Here is an 18,491-nt window from a genome sequence, read left to right as displayed (position 1 = left end):
AGGCTAGCCACAGGTAAGCAACAGGTCCTCTTCAGAGCAGGTGACACGCAATGCAGTCTTTCAAAAGGGCCTTGGTAATTGCTGTCAGCCGGAGTCCTGTGACAGGGACAGTGGGGCCATCAGCCTGCAGCTCGACAGCGGTTACAAGTGCCACTGAAACACTGTTGATGGCGGATGCTGTTCTGTGGGTTGCATTTGGGGTTTTTTTTAAGCATTTTGTTGAGCTACAGTTATTTCTTTGTGATCAGGTGAGGGGATTGGTGCTGATCTTCTCTTTCTGGAGCATGTCCTGACCTCCTTTGTCATCCAAAGCTTTCCCCTCTGTTCCTGAGAGGAGTGATGGCCACAATGGGGAACGACTCCCGTAAGTAACGGCTTCGCCAGCAGGCTTGGGCTTTGTGAATCCCCAAAGGCAACGGACGTGGCTGGTGCTCCATCCCTGCATGTGCTGACAACCTAGAGTGAATTCTGGGGCATTTCCTGATAGCAGCCAGACTTAGCCAGGTGCTTCCAGTTAGACGCAGGAAAACGCTCCTCTGTCACTCCTCTGCCACTAGTACAAGACTTTGAAAGATGACCTTGCTCGTAGAAAGATCTGACATCGGTCGGGTTACCTTCTGTGCTAGACACTTGCTTGTTTTCATCAGTTTACAATCAGGAACAGGGGAGACTTGACCTGATAATCCAATTCAAGTCTCGAGAGGGAAAGGAAGGTAGCCGTGGGCACAGAAATCGGAGTGTGGGCTTGTTGGACTTTTGGCAAAATAAGCAGGGGAACAGCCTATTTTCCAAAACTGTTTCTTGACCAGTAAATATCAACGGCAGCGTTAGGCTTCCCCCAGTGTTTCTGGGTTGGAGGTTAGAGCTGGTTGTCCTGGGTGCTCCTGTACAGAACTCGACTTTTAAAAATGCTTTTGTGCAACAAAATCGTGTCATCTCTTTTCAAATGTCATTTCCCTGCAGTCATTGCCAAGGGAATGGCTCCGCAACAAAGGATCCTCTTTCCCCCGGAGAAGATTTGCATGGATTGGCAGCAAAGACAGAGAGCTGGAGCGGGACTGCACAACCTGGGCAATACGTGCTTCCTCAACTCCGTCCTGCAGTGCCTGACGTACACAGCCCCTCTGGCCAACTACCTGCTCTCTCGTGAGCACAGCCAGTCGTGTGAGTACTTTCAGGAACATTTCCTGGTACATCTGTTGGGCACTTCCCCAGGATTCCCAGCATCTGGAATTTGATTTAGGAGAAAAGCAGCCCTTCTTTGTCAACCCCACGAGGAGCTGTTCTTTGAACGCTCAGGCCTGGAAGCCACTTGTCTTATCTAGGTGTGTTCATCTTCAGATAGGCACTTCTTTCTAGCCCCGGGTCTTGGTCCCTATTCCTGCAAGTCAAACTCTCTTTGCTTACTGCACAGAAAACTTCTGTCAGTTAAGCATCCCTCTGAAGAAATTTTTCTACACACTAAAATGTTCCGGGCTTGTTGGGACGTTGGCACCTTGGGAGGAGTGGAGACTGTTCTTAAAACTTCAGGATCTCCATGAGGTTTCCCATCGCTATGGCTATTTTGCTAACCTGAGGAGCTTGCTTCCCTCCCTCCCTCTTCAGGTTGTCAGCAAGACTTCTGCATGATGTGCGTAATGGAAGCGCATGTTAACAAGGTCCTGCATTCCTCAGTCAGTGCCATCCAGCCTAGCACTGTCATCAACGTCCTCACACGTAAGTCATTTCAGGTGCTTTTACAGGTTTTCTCCCCTTCTTGTAGGAGAGACTTACTAACTTCTTCTTTCTTAGGAATAGGAGAACATTTCCAGCTTGGCAGGCAGGAAGATGCCCACGAGTTCCTACGCTTTACTGTCGATGCCATGCAGAGAGCTTGTCTGAGTGGAAGCAGCGAGTAAGCACAAGCAAATTACCTTTTCAATGTTCCCGAGCCCTTTGGACTCCTTGGTGTACTCCCACCAAGGAAAACCTATGCCCAGGGCTTTCAGACAAAGCAAGACTCTTGGAGGAGATCACTCTCTGCCTTACCATTTATTTCCAGATTGGACATGTCTTCTCAAGCAACTACCATCATCCATCAAATATTTGGGGGCTTTCTGAGATCCAGAGGTACTTTTCCGCAACTATTGCTCAACTTGGAATTGTCTGTGCCCTTCTGTTGGCCTGTGATAAAGAGCCGATCGTGTGACTGGCGTAGTAGGTATGAAGGACGGAAAGTGGCACAGCCAGTGACTTCCCCTATCGCTGAGCATTTTGATTTGCCTTCCAGTCACGTGCTTGAGCTGCAGAGCAGTTTCCGATTCCTACGAGGCTTTCCTGGATGTCCCTTTGGATATAAAAGTAAGAGGGTTTATAGCTGTGTTTCAAGCCATCCCAAGGCCCCTGTAGCTTTCCGGAATCCATGCGGTTGACTTAAAAACGTATACTGCGAACACAAGAGAGCTTGGTGGAGGAGGGTCGGAAGTGGAATGAGCTGTGTCCTTCTGGGGAGGCCATGGCAGTGGTCTCCTTGTAGGTGCTGGCTTTAAGCTGGACAAGTACGAATTATCCTCTCTGCACCCTTGACGTACTCTCATCCTTCTTCCTTTTGCCCTCCCTCAGCACCCCATCTGGCTCCCAGGCTGATGGGTTGTATCGTTTTCATTATTGATGACCCTGCGGTGCCACAGGGAAGTAGCTCCCGATAGCCCCGGGAATCCCTCAGGAATTCAATTCCCTGAGGGAAATGTTCAGCATCATACCCTCTTTCTGCCTCCTTCTGGACACTGCTTGCGGGTTCACAGTGCGCCTCCTCAGCGTCAGCTGCCTGGGTCTTCTTGTCAACTCCTAGTAAGTGTTTGGGCAAGGGCATTGCCCGCAGCTCACTGCTCTCCTTTCTCACTCCTCCAGGCAGCCTCTTCTGTCACTGCAGCTCTGGAGGACTTTGTGAAACCGGAGCAGCTGGATGGTGAAAACTGCTTTAAATGTAGCAAGTAAGATGATTACTAGCGACACAGTAGTACTAGATCCTGCGGGAAGGTGCTGCATGTCATTGAGCAGAAGTCATCATTTCACATAGGCTTAATGCACGATAATGAGACGCAGCTTTTTTTTAATATGGCCTTATGGTACTGAATAGCCTTAAAATAGTGTAAGGATGTGTGAGACATGAAAGCTTGTCTGGTCTTCTTGGGGGAAAATTGGGTGCATTTCAGCACTTGGCTCTGTGCTTGCTTTCAAGATGTGACAAGATGGTTGCCGCCTCCAAGAGGTTTACAGTCCATTGCGCGCCCAAGGTTCTCACAGTGTGTCTGAAGAGGTTTGAAGGTTGCACCGGCAGGAAGATCAGCAAGGTGTGTATGCCACTGGAGGGCAACTTTCTCTTCCCGGAGCAGGAGATTTCCCAAAGCAGTACGCTCTTTCACAAGCTGTTCATGTTGGGTTTTTCGTGTTCCCTTCCGAGGAGAGGAGAGTTCTGGTGGGAAGACAAGCATGTACTCTGCTCCGACAGAGCTGCTTTGGCTGGGAACAGTTTCCTGCCAGCCAAACCATGCCATGTTGAAGGCTATTTCATGTAGTACTTCAGGATCATTTCTGAGCCGTCCTGGTCTCCCTGTAGGTTGTGGAGTATCCCAAGTACTTGGATCTTCGGCCATACATGTCCCAGACAGCTGGAGAACGGCTCCTCTACACCTTATATGCTGTCTTGGTGCATCGTGGTGACAGCTGTCATGCAGGACACTATTTCTGCTACACAAAGGTAAAGAGCAACTTCCTTCCTAGCAGGGAAACAATGTGTGCTGGGGAAGACAAACCTTCCCGGCAGTGTAACTGGTGGCCAAGGTTTGGAGGGAGAAGGTCTCCTTAGGGGCTGGATTGGATTTGCGTTGGCGTACTCTTGGTTCTGTAGTTTTCCGCCTGTGTTTTTGTGGAGAAACCATGCGGTTCATCTCCAGAGACTGATGCCTTTCTTTGCAGGCCAGCAATGGACTGTGGTACAAGATGAACGATATGGCTGTGAAAGGTTGTGGCATCCAGACAGTTCTCAGGCAGCAAGCCTATTTACTGTTTTATGTCAGGTGATGACAAGTATTAAAATGTGTTCAGAATACGTTTCCTTTTCCTGGCTTTGCTATTTTTCTTCTCCTCCTGCATGTTTCTTTTCCTGTCATAGGAGACAATTATTACCTGCATCCTTCAGTGCTGTTGAATGTGAACTACCCCACGTCAGTCCTTATCTTCCCTTGCTGGGCTTCAGGCTGCTGCCCTGGTGTAAAGTGCTACTTGTCTGCTGTCTGAAGCTGGCTAATGTAGAGAAGAGTAGTTAAAGGGGGCCTACAGGAAAGATGGGGAGGGACTCTCTATCAGGGAGTGTAGTGATAGGACGAGGGGTAACAGTTTTAAAGTGAAAGAGGGAAGATTTAGATTAGATATTAGGAAGAAATTCTTTACGGTGAGGGTGGTGAAACACTGGGAGAGTTTTCCCAGAGGGGTTGTGGATGCCCCCTCCCTGGAGGTGTTCAAGGCCAGGTTGGATGGGGCTTTGAGCAACCTGGTCTAGTGGAAGGTGTCCCTGCTCATGGCAGGGGGGTTGGAACTAGATGATCTTTAAGGTCCCTTCCAACCCACACCATTCGATGATTCTATGATTCTATGAAATGGAGGCCGTAGGGACGATAAAGACGAGGACTTGCTCTGACAGGGGCAGACCCCAATCAATTTTCCCATTTGTAGTCCTGGTTACGTCTTCTGTCAGTTGTCGAAACCGCTCCAAGAAAATGACTGAACCCCAGAGAAAGCTGCAAGAACAGCCCTAAATGCAGATCACTCTTTTTTTTCTCCAGGCGCTCTGATTTGAAAACGGGAGAAAGGGTGCCTTCCTCACTGGCACCAGCATATGCCTGTTCCTCCCTCAGTCAATGGGGGGCTGACAGCAAGCAGGATTCTGTGGGACCACAGGGTCTGCCTCCTAGGACTAAGGTAACCTGGGGAGGTGGGTCAGGGCACCAGCTGGACAGCAGATTTCTTTCTGGGATCTTGGCATTGCTCTCTTCTCCCACCCATGCTGCAGCTTTCTTCACAGCCGCAAGGCTGCTCCCTCTCAAAGCGTCCCACCTCGATCCACCCCATTTGTCCGCCTTTGGCCCTTCTGCCTTTGCAGCCCTCCAGGAGAGCCTTTGGGAGGCCCTTAGCTGTCCCCTCCTACAGCTTCTGGGGTTTCCCCACTGTTCAGGTCCTTTCAGGAGGAAAGGGCAGGACCTTTGCACAGCTCTCTTTGCAGGACACGGCGGTGGGCATGGAGGACTCTCCAGAGGACAGCAGCTCCTCTGCACCAGCCAGCACCAGCCAGCTAACCCAGGCAGGTGCACGGGAGGCATCTGCAGGCTGGCCAGGCAGGCTCAGCATCGCCTCCTACGTGGGCTCCTGCTTGCATCGCTTCTTCTGCGGCTGCCTAAGGCTGGTGTCCAGAAGGAAAGCTGCGTGCCCGGTCCGCTCTCCACCATTTGCCCCTCTGCACGCTGTGCAAGAAGACAGCAACAAAGAGGAGCAGGGATTCAGCCCTTCTTCCCGCTGCCAGAGGAACGGTGCCAGGGAGAGGGCCCGGAGCAGATCCCCGCAGTGGGGAAGAGATGTCCGCAGCTGGTTGGTGGACACCACAGACTACGACCACTCAACAGGGAGGAGGAGGAGGAGGAGAACTAGTCCTCCAAGTCGTGATCACGCTCCCAGGGATGATGCTGCTCCAGGGCCCCCCAACGGCACCTCCCAGTCGGCTCCTGCACTCAGCGCTGCTCGGGAGCAAACCCTGCCAATGCAGAAGCAGAGCAGATCCCTGCGGCAGGGCTACGCTCTCCGCAGCCGGGTTTTGGAGACCACAGACTACCACCGCTCAGCGAGGAGGAAGGGGAGGTGGAGAGCAAGTCCTCCACGTCATGACAGAGCCCCAAGGGATGATGCAGCTGCAGGGCCCTCCAATGCCAGCTGCAAGCGGGCTCCCACACCCAGGGCTGCTCGGGAGCACGCTCAGCTGTTTCAGAGAGAGCGGAGCAGATCCCCACATCGGGGCTATGACCTCTGCGGCCGGTTTGTGGACACCACCGAGTGTGACCGCTCAGCAGGGAGGAGGAGGGTTTCAGCACCGCGGAGATGCACATCAGGCAATCACTCGGGGGTGCTGAGATGGTGACGGGGGCAGATTGTCGACCTGGATGAGGGAGGAGCATGGCATCTGACTGCGGCAGTGCCGGAGAGGAAGAGGAATCCAGGAATCCAGGAAGCATCAAAACTTCCCGCAGCAGGGACCAAGCTGCACAAAGGGCACCAGCAGCCCACCCTGTCCCTCCTCCCAGAGCTGCCTCTGGCCAGGAAGAGCTCAGAGAGACCTTCCAGAGACTTGGACAGCTCTGCCGGCTGGCCTGCCTGCCCACAGGTCCCTCAAGGAAGAGCTTTAATCCGTGTTCAGCTTTTGGGATCGCCTTGCAGAAACAGCACTCATTTGCACCCAGCAGGCAGAAAAGCCAAAGCCAGAATTAAAAAGACTCGTTGGCCTTGCCTGTGGAATTTATGGGGTGTGTCCTTCTCTGTAGGTTTTGCGGCAATTGGTGGAAATACCCAGTCCGAGAAGTTTACATTGTGGGATTTTGAAAGCAGTGTGTTTGCGTGTGCCCATCTTGCAGTCTCGTCTTTTTAAAGATGGAGTTCAAGTCACTCGAATGGAAGTGGGCTGGACGAGCCGACAGCGAGCGGGACTGCAACGGGCTGAACGGGCTGGGGGAAGATGTTCTCGTTTGGGGTTATTGCTGCTCTCCTGCTCCCTTTTTAATTGGCAACAAATTGGTGTTCTAGTCTACCTGTCAGGGAGGTTTTGTTGCAGTTACAGGTCTCCAAGCAACCCAGCAAAGAAGTTTTCCAAGGCTACTGTCCCAATGGAAGTGCAGGGTTTGGCTCTGATTGCTCTCTGTGTGGATTGTGTCTGGTGTCAGGCAGGCACAGAGCAGCTTTCGGACAAGGAATGGGACTACTCCAGGCTTTTTTTTCTCTTTTGGGGGAGGAATGTGAAGAGAAGAGAAAAATAGTTTTGGAATAGATAAAACACCTGCCTTGGGTTTTAAGAGAACACTAAAACAAATGACCTGACCCGTCGCCTGTGCCCAAATTATTGCCATTTTGAGGTCAGGATCTTTTAAAGATCTTTTAAAGCAGGGCCTCAACTTCTTAGGGGAGGAAAAAGTAAAAAATCATTGATCTGTTTGGACCAGGGACTTGCCCAGTGGTTTTGGACACAATGTTACTAGATCCAACACTGCTATGAAAAATAATAGCCCTTCAATACTGTCAGTAGCCTGCACCCCATGTAGGAATTACAGCGAGGTCAGATGGGAGACCTCAGACCAGCGGCCGTGACCCAGGACCCCACCAGCATGAGCTCCAACAAATGTAAAGTGGGTCCTTGTACTTTCAGCCACCCATGGCTTCGTTAACTCTATAAAATCAGTCCTGTAAGTAAGGGACTGTTCTAATAGGTTTTTTCTGACCTATAATAGGAAGCATCTGATGTACACCAAAGACACATCTAACATACTTTTATCTCATGCCACACAAAACAGCACTTGATCTGGCCACGTTTGCCTGGATGACAAAACAAGCTGGAGCTGCATCTTCTGTCTAACCGTGCTCACTCCCCTCAGCTATGACATTTCGCTATACTTAACTATGCTTGCTTACCAGTTTGAAAAAGTAGTGCATCCTGGCACCCACTGCACACGTACCATTCTCCAGGACTCATGAAGAAGGGTCGCCAAGGGGAATCTCCCCAAGAAGCTGATTACGCTGGCACGCTCTGAAGGCATTTCACACAGCCTGACAAGCTTGAGTTTTGTGCAAGGTGCAACAGGCGCTTCCATCTAAAAAAATCCACTTAGTGGAGGGGGCCAGTGGCCACTTTTTATCTATGGTTTAGTGTCCTGAATGCTTGCCTAGGAAATGGGGATCCGTCATTCCAGCACAGTTTCTACCAGAAGTTCAAAGCCACCCGGCAAGTTTTACCAGATGCCCGATGCAGCACGCGGTCTTGCTTTGCACTAGGCTGCTGCTACCCAGGGTCTCACTCAGTGCCTAAAGGTTAGGTACGGACGTCCTGAGTGCCGTCCCGCTGGCTCACGGGATCCGGCCCTCAGCAGCTTGTTGCTCTTTTTCCCCCTTTGTTGCCCCTAAAGAATCAGACCCTTGATCTGTTACCCAAAAGTATAACCAAGAGTAAAGGCTTGAGATTTGTACTGGGGATGTTGGCTACGTATTTTGTTTCTTTCTAGGTGTGGCTCTGCACCTAAGTCTGCAGATTGGGACAAAAATATGGATCGCGTTCTGTTTTCACATTAGTGCAAGCCCAGAGTAACTACTGACTTAATACATTTATTTGGGATATACAACTGAGTAAATAAAAGAACGTAAGCCAAAAGAACTCTTAGAATTACAAATTTAACTTCTTTAGTTTATGATTCTTGAACTGCTTAACAGATCAGAACAGTCACGTATTTTTGATATGCAAAGTGTATTCCAGGTTGTTTAGCACGCTTAGTTGAGGAAAAGTGGTGCGTTTATATTTAATTATAAAATAAATTCTCTTTGTTGCCTAAATACACTGTTGAAAGCTTAATTTTTTTCTGTCAGCAATATTGCCAAATCTTATTTTCGTCTTCAAACAGAGCTTTTACTGTTTTACTTAAAACTCCTGGAAGCAATCACAATTCAAACTTTTACCTATGCTCCTATACAAAACACAGCAATGACAAAAAAACTTTAAACAATGCAATACTTCTTCCGAGGCAGAAAGGTCATTTGGAACTGAGGTGCCCCAAATTACGTACTGGATTTGGCTCCCTGGAATAAGTCCTTCTGCATGTAGCTACAGCTTCCTCCCTCTTGTCCTCTTTTTCAGATATAAAGGCAAGCTGGGGCTGCATGAATTATTCACACATCTTGCTCCCTGTCATAATGTTTATGGACTGATCACAGCTCTTCTCTCTTCACTTACCTATAAACAGGCATACCATGATGATGCCTGCTCTAGTTTACTGATGTACGATGGATGAATGTCCGCTCACATAAAAGTGGCATGTGTGCTTGTAAGAGGATGAGGAAGGACATGTAAGAGGCTGCACACAATCTCCCATCACGTGATGAGATATATAGCCATTACAGTGAAGAGAGAAACTCGCTGATGAGCATGTCTCAGGATGAAGTCACATTTGGATACATCACTTGAATAAAATGGACTGCTCTTATCAGCTGATTTGACAGGGAATAACTACGTTTTGGTCTTGTACGATTATACCTCATTAATTCCCCATGTTCTCTCACATCATGCACGAACCAGATCACCCCACCTCAAAATGAAGAGGATCTGACGAGCAGACAGTCAACGACAAGAAGAACAACCCACGATGCCAGACTGTTTCTGTATGAGAGCTGTAAAATAGATGTGAAATTATGAATAGCGATACCCCAATGATTATTCACTATTTCTTACAAAACAAGAACTGGTTGAAACCTAAAGAAACAATCAAATAACAGGTTTAAAATAAAGAAAAGGTGGGGGTGGAGTGGGGGGAGAAGAGTTCCACTTCCCCGCCAAGACTCAATTACACAGTGCAACTCAAACTCATAGCCATGGAAGACTGTGGAGGCAAGAGCTATAAACAGCCATAACAAAGGAATTCGGCAAACTTGGGGTGGGTGAGTATATAACTGGATAATAAACTTGGTGGGCTGGAGTTGCCCTGTCTCAGCCCTAATCTGCTGCCTGATGGAAGCAAAAGGATAAAACTGGAAAAAAGCATCTCTCCACTTCAGATGCAGTCCTTCAGTATTCACAACACAAGCAGATGAAATACTAATCCAGAGGGACTTAAGCGTGGTATTTCTAATGCTTTTTTGTACTTGTAGTCAGACTGAAGAGGATTTTGGCATGCCATATGTCCTGGTTTCGGCCAGAATAGAGTTAATTTTCTTTCTAGTAGCTGGCATAGTGCTATGTTTTGGGTTCAGTATGAGAAGAATGTTGATAACACACTGACGTTTTCAGTTGTTGCTAAGTAGTATTTCTACTAAGTCAAGGATTTTTCAGCTTCTCATGCCCAGCCAGCAAGAAGGCTGGAGGGGCACAAGGAGTTGGGAGGGGACACAGCCAGGACAGCTAACCCAAACTGGCCAACGGGGTGTTCCATACCATGTGACGTCATGCCCAGTATATAAACTGGGGGGAGTTGGCCTGGGGCGGATCGCTGCTCGGGAACTGACTGTGCATTGGTCAGCGAGTGGTGAGAAATTGCACTGTGCATCACTCGTTTTGCATATTCTAATTCTTTTATTATTAGCATTATTATTATTTTCTTCTTTTTCTGTCCTATTAAACTGTCTTTATCTCAACCCACAAGTTTGACTTTTTCCCCCAATTCTCTCCCCCATCCCACTGGGTGGGGGGGAAGTGAGCGAGCGGCTGCGTGGTGCTTAGTTGCTGGCTGGGGTTAAACCACGACACCATACTCTGTGTGCCTGTACAAAGGCTTGGAGGGTCAGGTACACCGAAGGAAGATCATCTACTCCAACCTCCTGCATGCAATGGCCATTTTCATCTATGTATCTCAGCACCAAATTGAACGTCTTGGAAACATAAAGGCTCCTACCTGAGAGCGTCTAGACAGTCATCATTTCCTTTGACAGTTTATTCCAAAGCTTAGTCACTCCCACAGTTCAAAGGAAGAAAAAAAAACAGAAACACAATTTCTTCGACTTCAGTTTTTAATTTCTGCTATGCCTTTTACTGTGTTACATTTTCTCTTTTCCAAAGATTTCTACATGCTTTTTCCAGTCATCTTTTGATCTGCAACTCTTTAAGACTCTCACTAGAAGTTATTTACCTCTTCTATCTACGTAACCGTCTATGTAACTGTTACACAGATAGTCTTCTATCTCTGTAACAAGTATATTCTGTCTTAATTACTAGAAGGCAAATCACGGTTTTGTTTCAAGGATCATGAGCTTAAAGTCTCATTATTTTGCTTTGCTGGACTCATGATTTTTCACATTTGAGACTGCCAGCATCTTACTACAGCAGAGTGAAAAAAGTTTTTGTATGTGATGTGGAAGATAACTGTGACATAGGAAGTACTTCTGCAACAGTAGTACATGTTTGTTTATTGCTCTCCCTATCTTTATAGGTTGTCATTTATAGGCCATATAAAACACTTGCAATGTATTACTAAGGCCATTCAAACTAGCATGGTATGACAGTTGAACTATTCTTTAAGTTAAAGTTTCCAGGCTTTCAAGAAGACATTTTCTCTAATGCTTTGTTTCTGCCAATGCTCATTGCCAATCATAAATATGAGGCCTGACAGGGTCAGGATTATCGTGCTGAAAAATCAAGGCACTCTGCTGGATTAGAAGGAAGAGTTTTAATTGATTCATTTACACTTTCCTTTCTAACAAAGTTAAACAGCCTTTTGCCATAAAAAAACAAATGGGGAATACAGGGAGTTGCATCCAGTGTTCCTCATTTGCCATATTTTCTATGAAACTATCACCTGGAGTGTTGGGGCAGAGAACTGCACTTCAAGTACAGATCAGCTGAGTTTTTTGTAATCATGGTCTACTAAAGGCATCTTTTTTCTATTTAAAGCAGAGAGTTGCATTATGTTACACTTCACAGTTTGGGGCAAATTGAGAAAAAGAATAAAGTAACTGTGAAACACTTTTGACTCAGATGAAATGAGCAAGTGTGAGAGATGTGACTCAGGTCTCACTTCTCCACTCAGAATAAAACATTTATTAAAGACGGACGAAGATGAAGCAAGCGGGTAGGAGCAGGAGTGAAAGAGACCCCAACTTTGGCATCGGAGTTAGCAGAGCGTAGGCAATTGATTCATTGGCACTAACACAAAGGCCTCTGAGTGTATCTAAAGGTACATTTGTGAACAGTCATATTTAGTTACAGAACAAACTATGGAACAAGTTGTAATCATGCATGTACTTCAGTCTGTGCACATCTGGGAATAAAGACCTGGAAAACTACTTAAAGGTATCAGATTAATAAAAGGAAGGTTAAGTCAATTACTTCTGCCTCATGCATATCTTTATCAACTTTTATGCTATGAAGTGACAGACGATGCAATACAATGTTTTAAGTGAGAGAGGCCAAAGTTAGCTCAACTCAGCCTACTATTCATCCACGTCAGCTACAGTGGACACCGTGATTTGACCATATGGTGAGTCAGGCAGCTAAAAATTAGAAAAGCTTCTCTAAACGAAGACACAATTTGGGCTTGAAAATATGTTTCTTCTAAATAAAAACGCTTCTCCTCCTGATAACGCACATCTTCTGCGCTCTACTATACTAGATTTCAATAGTGTACTTACACATGAGTATACAGACTTAAAACCTTGATGTCTATAAAATATTCATAAACATAGGAAGTGTATATCCTGGAGTCTTAACGTACACCTAGGTATGATATTCTCATCAAGACTCTAACAAGTATAATAACCAGCTCCTGAAAAACAGCTTATCAGTCTGCAGTTAGAGTCTCTCCTCCACATTTATCAGAGTTGGTAAGAAAGTTTTAGGCTTTGTATAAAAATAGGCAGTTAACAACAACAAAACATTGGAAATAAATACTTATTTTTAAGACTCTATTTCCATTTTAAATTTGTTTTCCCCATGATTCTGTCTTTTCTAAATTGTAACTGACCTATTGGAAACCAAACCGTAAAATTCGAAGAGATTATTTCATGGAAAAAACGTGAGTGATTTTACTTCAGCTATAGCTGAATTGTTAGCTGACAGTTTTAAGTACACAGTAAATACCTTGAAAATAATAACACATATTTGAAAGGATCCATGTGTGTATACAGATATAGGCATATTTTGTGTGTGTGCATGTGTGTGTTTGTGTGTCTATACATATAAGGGTGGAAACAGCATAATTATACTCTATAGATAGACCTAAATTAAGCAACAGCACCCGGATACAGAACAATACATTAAAATAAAACTATATGACCTCCCAATAAACAGCTACCCCTGGGCGGTACCAGATTTGCCTGTGGGACGCATGGTCCAAAAGAGCAAAAGCAATCCAAGCTGTCCGCACAGCAACCAGAGGGGTACTGAGGGAGTCCAAAGCAGGGTGGTATGACAGCGTCATCATGGCTGTAGATACCATCCTTACTGTGCCCAGCTGACACCCAGCACAGGGAGACCGTTTACAGAGCTTCCACAGCAGAAGCACACAAGCACATTTCCCTTCCCATCCAGCACCAAGCTCTTGTGTGGTAACAGCCACAGGTTGAATTCCACGGAGCTTCCTGGAGATAAACTAGGTGCCCTGCAGGGGCCTGGAAACATTTTGCACCACAATTTCAAAACATCTTACCTTGATATCCAAGGGAATATCAAGGAATGCCTCGTAGGTGTCTGAAATGGCTTTGCAGCTGAAGCACGTTACTGGAAGGCAAAGAGAAATGCTTCTCAGGTTGGGAAGGAGACTAACTCTGTCCATTTCAGTGACCAAGACATACTGCTTTCAACACACTGGACATACTGCCGCATCCCAGAAGCTGTTTACCACAAACAGAGAAAGAGCCACAGATCATTCTAAGGACAGGAATAGTTTTAAAAAGTACCTCTGGATCTCAGAGATCCTCCAAAGACCTGATGAATGAGCGTGCTAGCCTGAGAAGATGTGTCCTAGCTGGAAAGAAATGGTAATTGGAGCTCACAAGGTGGAAGGCAGAGTTAGCTCTTGCAAGAATTCTCCTTGTTAGGAAAGCCCCGGACAGAGGTTTTCACTGACAGTCGTAAAAAGGGCTAGGGAGTATTTCAACAGTCACGTGCTTATGCTTACTTGCTGTTTCTGCTCAAACAAGCTCTCTGCATGGCACCCACAGCATAGCAGAAGAATTCATGTGCGTCTTCCTGGGTGCCAGGCTGGAAATGTTCTCCTATTCCTAAGAAAGAAGGATTTCACAGTGATCTCAGAGAAAAAAGAAAGAAAACTTACCTTTCTAAAAAAGCTCTCCTCCTTAACACAAACACGGCAAAAAGAGTGACACACTGGGTGCTTCAGAAATCAAAAATACCTCCAAATGAAACCCTCTGAAATGACTTACATGGAAGCTCATTGACGAGAGACGTAGGTTCGATGGCACTACCCGAGCAAGACAGGACCTCCTCAATGTGCGCTACTGTCATGCACATCATGCAGAAGCCTTCCTCTGCACCTGAAGAGGGAGGGAAAGAAGGACGGAAGGGAGGAGGGAAGCAAGCAAGCCTAATGTGCATCTCTGGGGTGCTGAAACCCTCCTCCTCCCTGCTGAGGGGTCACACTCGGTGGTGTCCACAAAGCGGCCGCAGAGGTCATAGCCCCGATGTGGGGATCTGCTCCGCTCTCTCTGCCACAGCTGAGCGTGCTCCCGAGCAGCCCTGGGTGTGGGAGCCCGCTTGCAGCTGGCATTGGAGGGCCCTGCAGCTGCATCATCCCTTGGGGCTCTGTCATGACGTGGAGGACTTGCTCTCCACCTCCCCTTCCTCCTCGCTGAGCGGTGGTAGTCTGTGGTCTCCAAAACCCGGCTGCGGAGAGCGTAGCCCTGCTGCAGGGATCTGCTCTGCTTCTGCATTGGCAGGGTTTGCTCCCGAGCAGCACTGGGTGCAGGACCTGACTGGGAGGTGCCGTTGGAGGGCTCTGGAGCAGCATCATCCCTGGGAGCGTGATCACGACTTGGAGGACTGGTTCTCCTCCTCCTCCCTGTTGAGTGGTCGTAGTCTGTGGTGTCCACCAACCAGCTGCGGACATCTCTTCCCCACTGCAGGGATCTGCTCCGGGCCCTCTCCCTGGCACCGTTCCTCTGGCAGCGGGAAGAAGGGCTGAATCCCTGCTCCTCTTTGTTGCTGTCTTCTTGCACAGCGTGCAGAGGGGCAAATGGTGGAGAGCGGACCGGGCACGCAGCTTTCCTTCTGGACACCAGCCTTAGGCAGCCGCAGAAGAAGCGATGCAAGCAGGAGCCCACATAGGAGGCGATGCTGAGCCTGCCTGGCCAGCCTGCAGATGCCTCCCGTGCACCTGCCTGGGTTAGCTGGCTGGTGCTGGCTGGTGCAGAGGAGCTGCTGTCCTCTGGAGAGTCCTCCATGCCCACCGCCGTGTCCTGCAAAGAGAGCTGTGCAAAGGTCCTGCCCTTTCCTGCTGAAAGGACCTGAACAGTGGGGAAACCCCAGAAGCTGTGGGAGGGGACAGCTAAGGGCCTCCCAAAGGCTCTCCTGGAGGGCTGCAAAGGCAGAAGGGCCAAAGGTGGACAAATGGGGTGGATCGAGGTGGGATGCTTTGAGAGGGAGCAGCCTTGCGGCTGTGAAGAAAGCTGCAGCATGGGTGGGAGAAGAGAGCAATGCCAAGATCCCAGAAAGAAATCTGCTGTCCAGCTGGTGCCCTGACCCACCTCCCCAGGTTACCTTAGTCCTAGGAGGCAGACCCTGTGGTCCCACAGAATCCTCCTGCTTGCTGTCAGCCCCCCATTGACTGAGGGAGGAACAGGCATATGCTGGTGCCAGTGAGGAAGGCACCCTTTCTCCCGTTTTCAAATCAGAGCGCCTGGAGAAAAAAAAGAGTGATCTGCATTTAGGGCTGTTCTTGCAGCTTTCTCTGGGGTTCAGTCATTTTCTTGGAGCGGTTTCGACAACTGACAGAAGACGTAACCAGGACTACAAATGGGAAAATTGATTGGGGTCTACCCACCAGGTCTGCCCCTGTCAGAGCAAGTCCTCGTCTTTATCATCCCTACGGCCTCCATTTCATAGAATCATAGAATCATCGAATGGTGTGGGTTGGAAGGGACCTTAAAGATCATCTAGTTCCAACCCCCCTGCCATGGGCAGGGACACCTTCCACTAGACCAGGTTGCTCAAAGCCCCATCCAACCTGGCCTTGAACACCTCCAGGGAGGGGGCATCCACAACCCCTCTGGGAAAACTCTCCCAGTGTTTCACCACCCTCACCGTAAAGAAATGCTTCCCAACATCTAATCTAAATCTTCCGTCTTTCACTTTAAAACTGTTACCCCTCATCCTATCACTACACTCCCTGATAGAGAGTCCCTCCCCATCTTTCCTGTAGGCCCCCTTTAACTACTCTTCTCTACATTAGCCAGCTTCAGACAGCAGACAAGTAGCACTTTACACCAGGGCAGCAGCCTGAAGCCCAGCAAGGGAAGATAAGGACTGACGTGGGGTAGTTCACATTCAACAGCACTGAAGGATGCAGGTAATAATTGTCTCCTACAACAGGAAGAGAAGCATGCAGGAGGAGAAGAAAAATAGCAAAGCCAGGAAAAGGAAACGTATTCTGAACACATTTTAATACTTGTCATCACCTGACATAAAACAGTAAATAGGCTTGCTGCCTGAGAACTGTCTGGATGCCACAACCATTCACAGCCATATCGTTCATCTTGTACCACAGTCCATTGCTGGCCTGCAAAGAAAGGCATCAGTCTCTGGAGATGAACCGCATGGTTTCTCCACAAAAACACAGGCGGAGAACCAAGACTACACCAACACAAATCCAATCCAGCCCCTAAGGAGACCTTCTCCCTCCAAACCTTGGCCACCAGTTACACTGCCGGGAAGCTTTGTCTTCCCCAGCACACATTTTTTCCCTGCTAGGAAGGAAGTTGCTCTTTACCTTTGTGTAGCAGAAATAGTGTCCTGCATGACAGCTGTCACCATGATGCACCAAGACAGCATATAAGGTGTAGAGGAGCCGTTCTCCGGCTGTCTGGGACATGTATGGCCGAAGATCCAAGTACTCGGGATACTCCACAACCTACAGGGAGACCAGGAGGGCTCAGAAATGATCCTGAAGTACTACATGAAATAGCCTTCAACATGGCATGGTTTGGCTGGCAGGAAACTGTTCCCAGCCAAAGCAGCTCTGTCGGAGCAGAGTACATGCTTGTCTTCTCACCAGAACTCTCCTCTCCTCGGAAGGGAACACGAAAAACCCAACATGAACAGCTTGTGAAAGAGCGTACTGCTTTGGGAAATCTCCTGCTCCGGGAAGGGAAAGTTGCCCTCCAGTGGCATACACACCTTGCTGATCTTCCTGCCGGTGCAGCCTTCAAACCTCTTCAGACACACTGTGAGAACCTTGGGCGCGCAATGGACTGTAAACCTCTTGGAGGCGGCAACCATCTTGTCACATCTTGAAAGCAAGCACAGAGCCAAGTGCTGAAATGCACCCAATTTTCCCCCAAGAAGACCAGACAAGCTTTCATGTCTCACACATCCTTACACTATTTTAAGGCTATTCAGTACCATAAGGCCATATTAAAAAAAAGCTGCGTCTCATTATCGTGCATTAAGCCTATGTGAAATGATGACTTCTGCTCAATGACATGCAGCCCCTTCCCGCAGGACCTAGTACTACTGTGTCGCTAGTAATCATCTTACTTGCTACATTTAAAGCAGTTTTCACCATCCAGCTGCTCCGGTTTCACAAAGTCCTCCAGAGCTGCAGTGACAGAAGAGGCTGCCTGGAGGAGTGAGAAAGGAGAGCAGTGAGCTGCGGGCAATGCCCTTGCCCAAACACTTACTAGGAGTTGACAAGAAGACCCAGGCAGCTGACGCTGAGGAGGCGCACTGTGAACCCGCAAGCAGTGTCCAGAAGGAGGCAGAAAGAGGGTATGATGCTGAACATTTCCCTCAGGGAATTGAATTCCTGAGGGATTCCCGGGGCTATCGGGAGCTACTTCCCTGTGGCACCGCAGGGTCATCAATAATGAAAACGATACAACCCATCAGCCTGGGAGCCAGATGGGGTGCTGAGGGAGGGCAAAAGGAAGAAGGATGAGAGTACGTCAAGGGTGCAGAGAGGATAATTCGTACTTGTCCAGCTTAAAGCCAGCACCTACAAGGAGACCACTGCCATGGCCTCCCCAGAAGGACACAGCTCATTCCACTTCCGACCCTCCTCCACCAAGCTCTCTTGTGTTCGCAGTATACGTTTTTAAGTCAACCGCATGGATTCCGGAAAGCTACAGGGGCCTTGGGATGGCTTGAAACACAGCTATAAACCCTCTTACTTTTATATCCAAAGGGACATCCAGGAAAGCCTCGTAGGAATCGGAAACTGCTCTGCAGCTCAAGCACGTGACTGGAAGGCAAATCAAAATGCTCAGCGATAGGGGAAGTCACTGGCTGTGCCACTTTCCGTCCTTCATACCTACTACGCCAGTCACACGATCGGCTCTTTATCACAGGCCAACAGAAGGGCACAGACAATTCCAAGTTGAGCAATAGTTGCGGAAAAGTACCTCTGGATCTCAGAAAGCCCCCAAATATTTGATGGATGATGGTAGTTGCTTGAGAAGACATGTCCAATCTGGAAATAAATAGTAAGGCAGAGAGTGATCTCCTCCAAGAGTCTTGCTTTGTCTGAAAGCCCTGGGCATAGGTTTTCCTTGGT

General features: G+C 48.2%; 1 protein-coding gene across 1 annotated transcript; it reads left to right on the top strand.

The window, feature by feature from the left end:
- Nucleotides 1-348: 348 nt before the first annotated feature.
- LOC128135755 (ubiquitin carboxyl-terminal hydrolase 42-like) lies at nucleotides 349-4,307 on the top strand. The gene is made up of 11 exons (XM_052774818.1): nucleotides 349-364; nucleotides 964-1,164; nucleotides 1,606-1,716; nucleotides 1,792-1,894; nucleotides 2,042-2,109; nucleotides 2,270-2,340; nucleotides 2,890-2,972; nucleotides 3,221-3,332; nucleotides 3,599-3,739; nucleotides 3,958-4,058; nucleotides 4,154-4,307. The coding sequence occupies exons 1-11, from the start codon at nucleotides 349-351 to the stop codon at nucleotides 4,305-4,307; spliced, it is 1,161 nt and encodes a 386-aa protein (XP_052630778.1).
- The last annotated feature ends 14,184 nt before the right edge of the window (nucleotides 4,308-18,491 follow it).

This window comes from Harpia harpyja, chromosome 24 (genome assembly GCF_026419915.1).
Source record: "Harpia harpyja isolate bHarHar1 chromosome 24, bHarHar1 primary haplotype, whole genome shotgun sequence".
NCBI classification, from domain to species: domain Eukaryota; kingdom Metazoa; phylum Chordata; class Aves; order Accipitriformes; family Accipitridae; genus Harpia; species Harpia harpyja.
Note: the sequence above shows the minus strand (reverse complement) of the source record. Positions and strands in the feature narration are given on the sequence as shown.

What these genes read in the sequence shown, in the direction of transcription:
- LOC128135755 (XM_052774818.1), top strand. An exon ending in AACTGCTTTAAATGTAGCAA is followed by an intron (nt 2,973 to 3,220) that starts GTAAGATGATTA and finishes CTTGCTTTCAAG; the next exon opens with ATGTGACAAGATGGTTGCCG. An exon ending in ACTATTTCTGCTACACAAAG is followed by an intron (nt 3,740 to 3,957) that starts GTAAAGAGCAAC and finishes CTTTCTTTGCAG; the next exon opens with GCCAGCAATGGACTGTGGTA.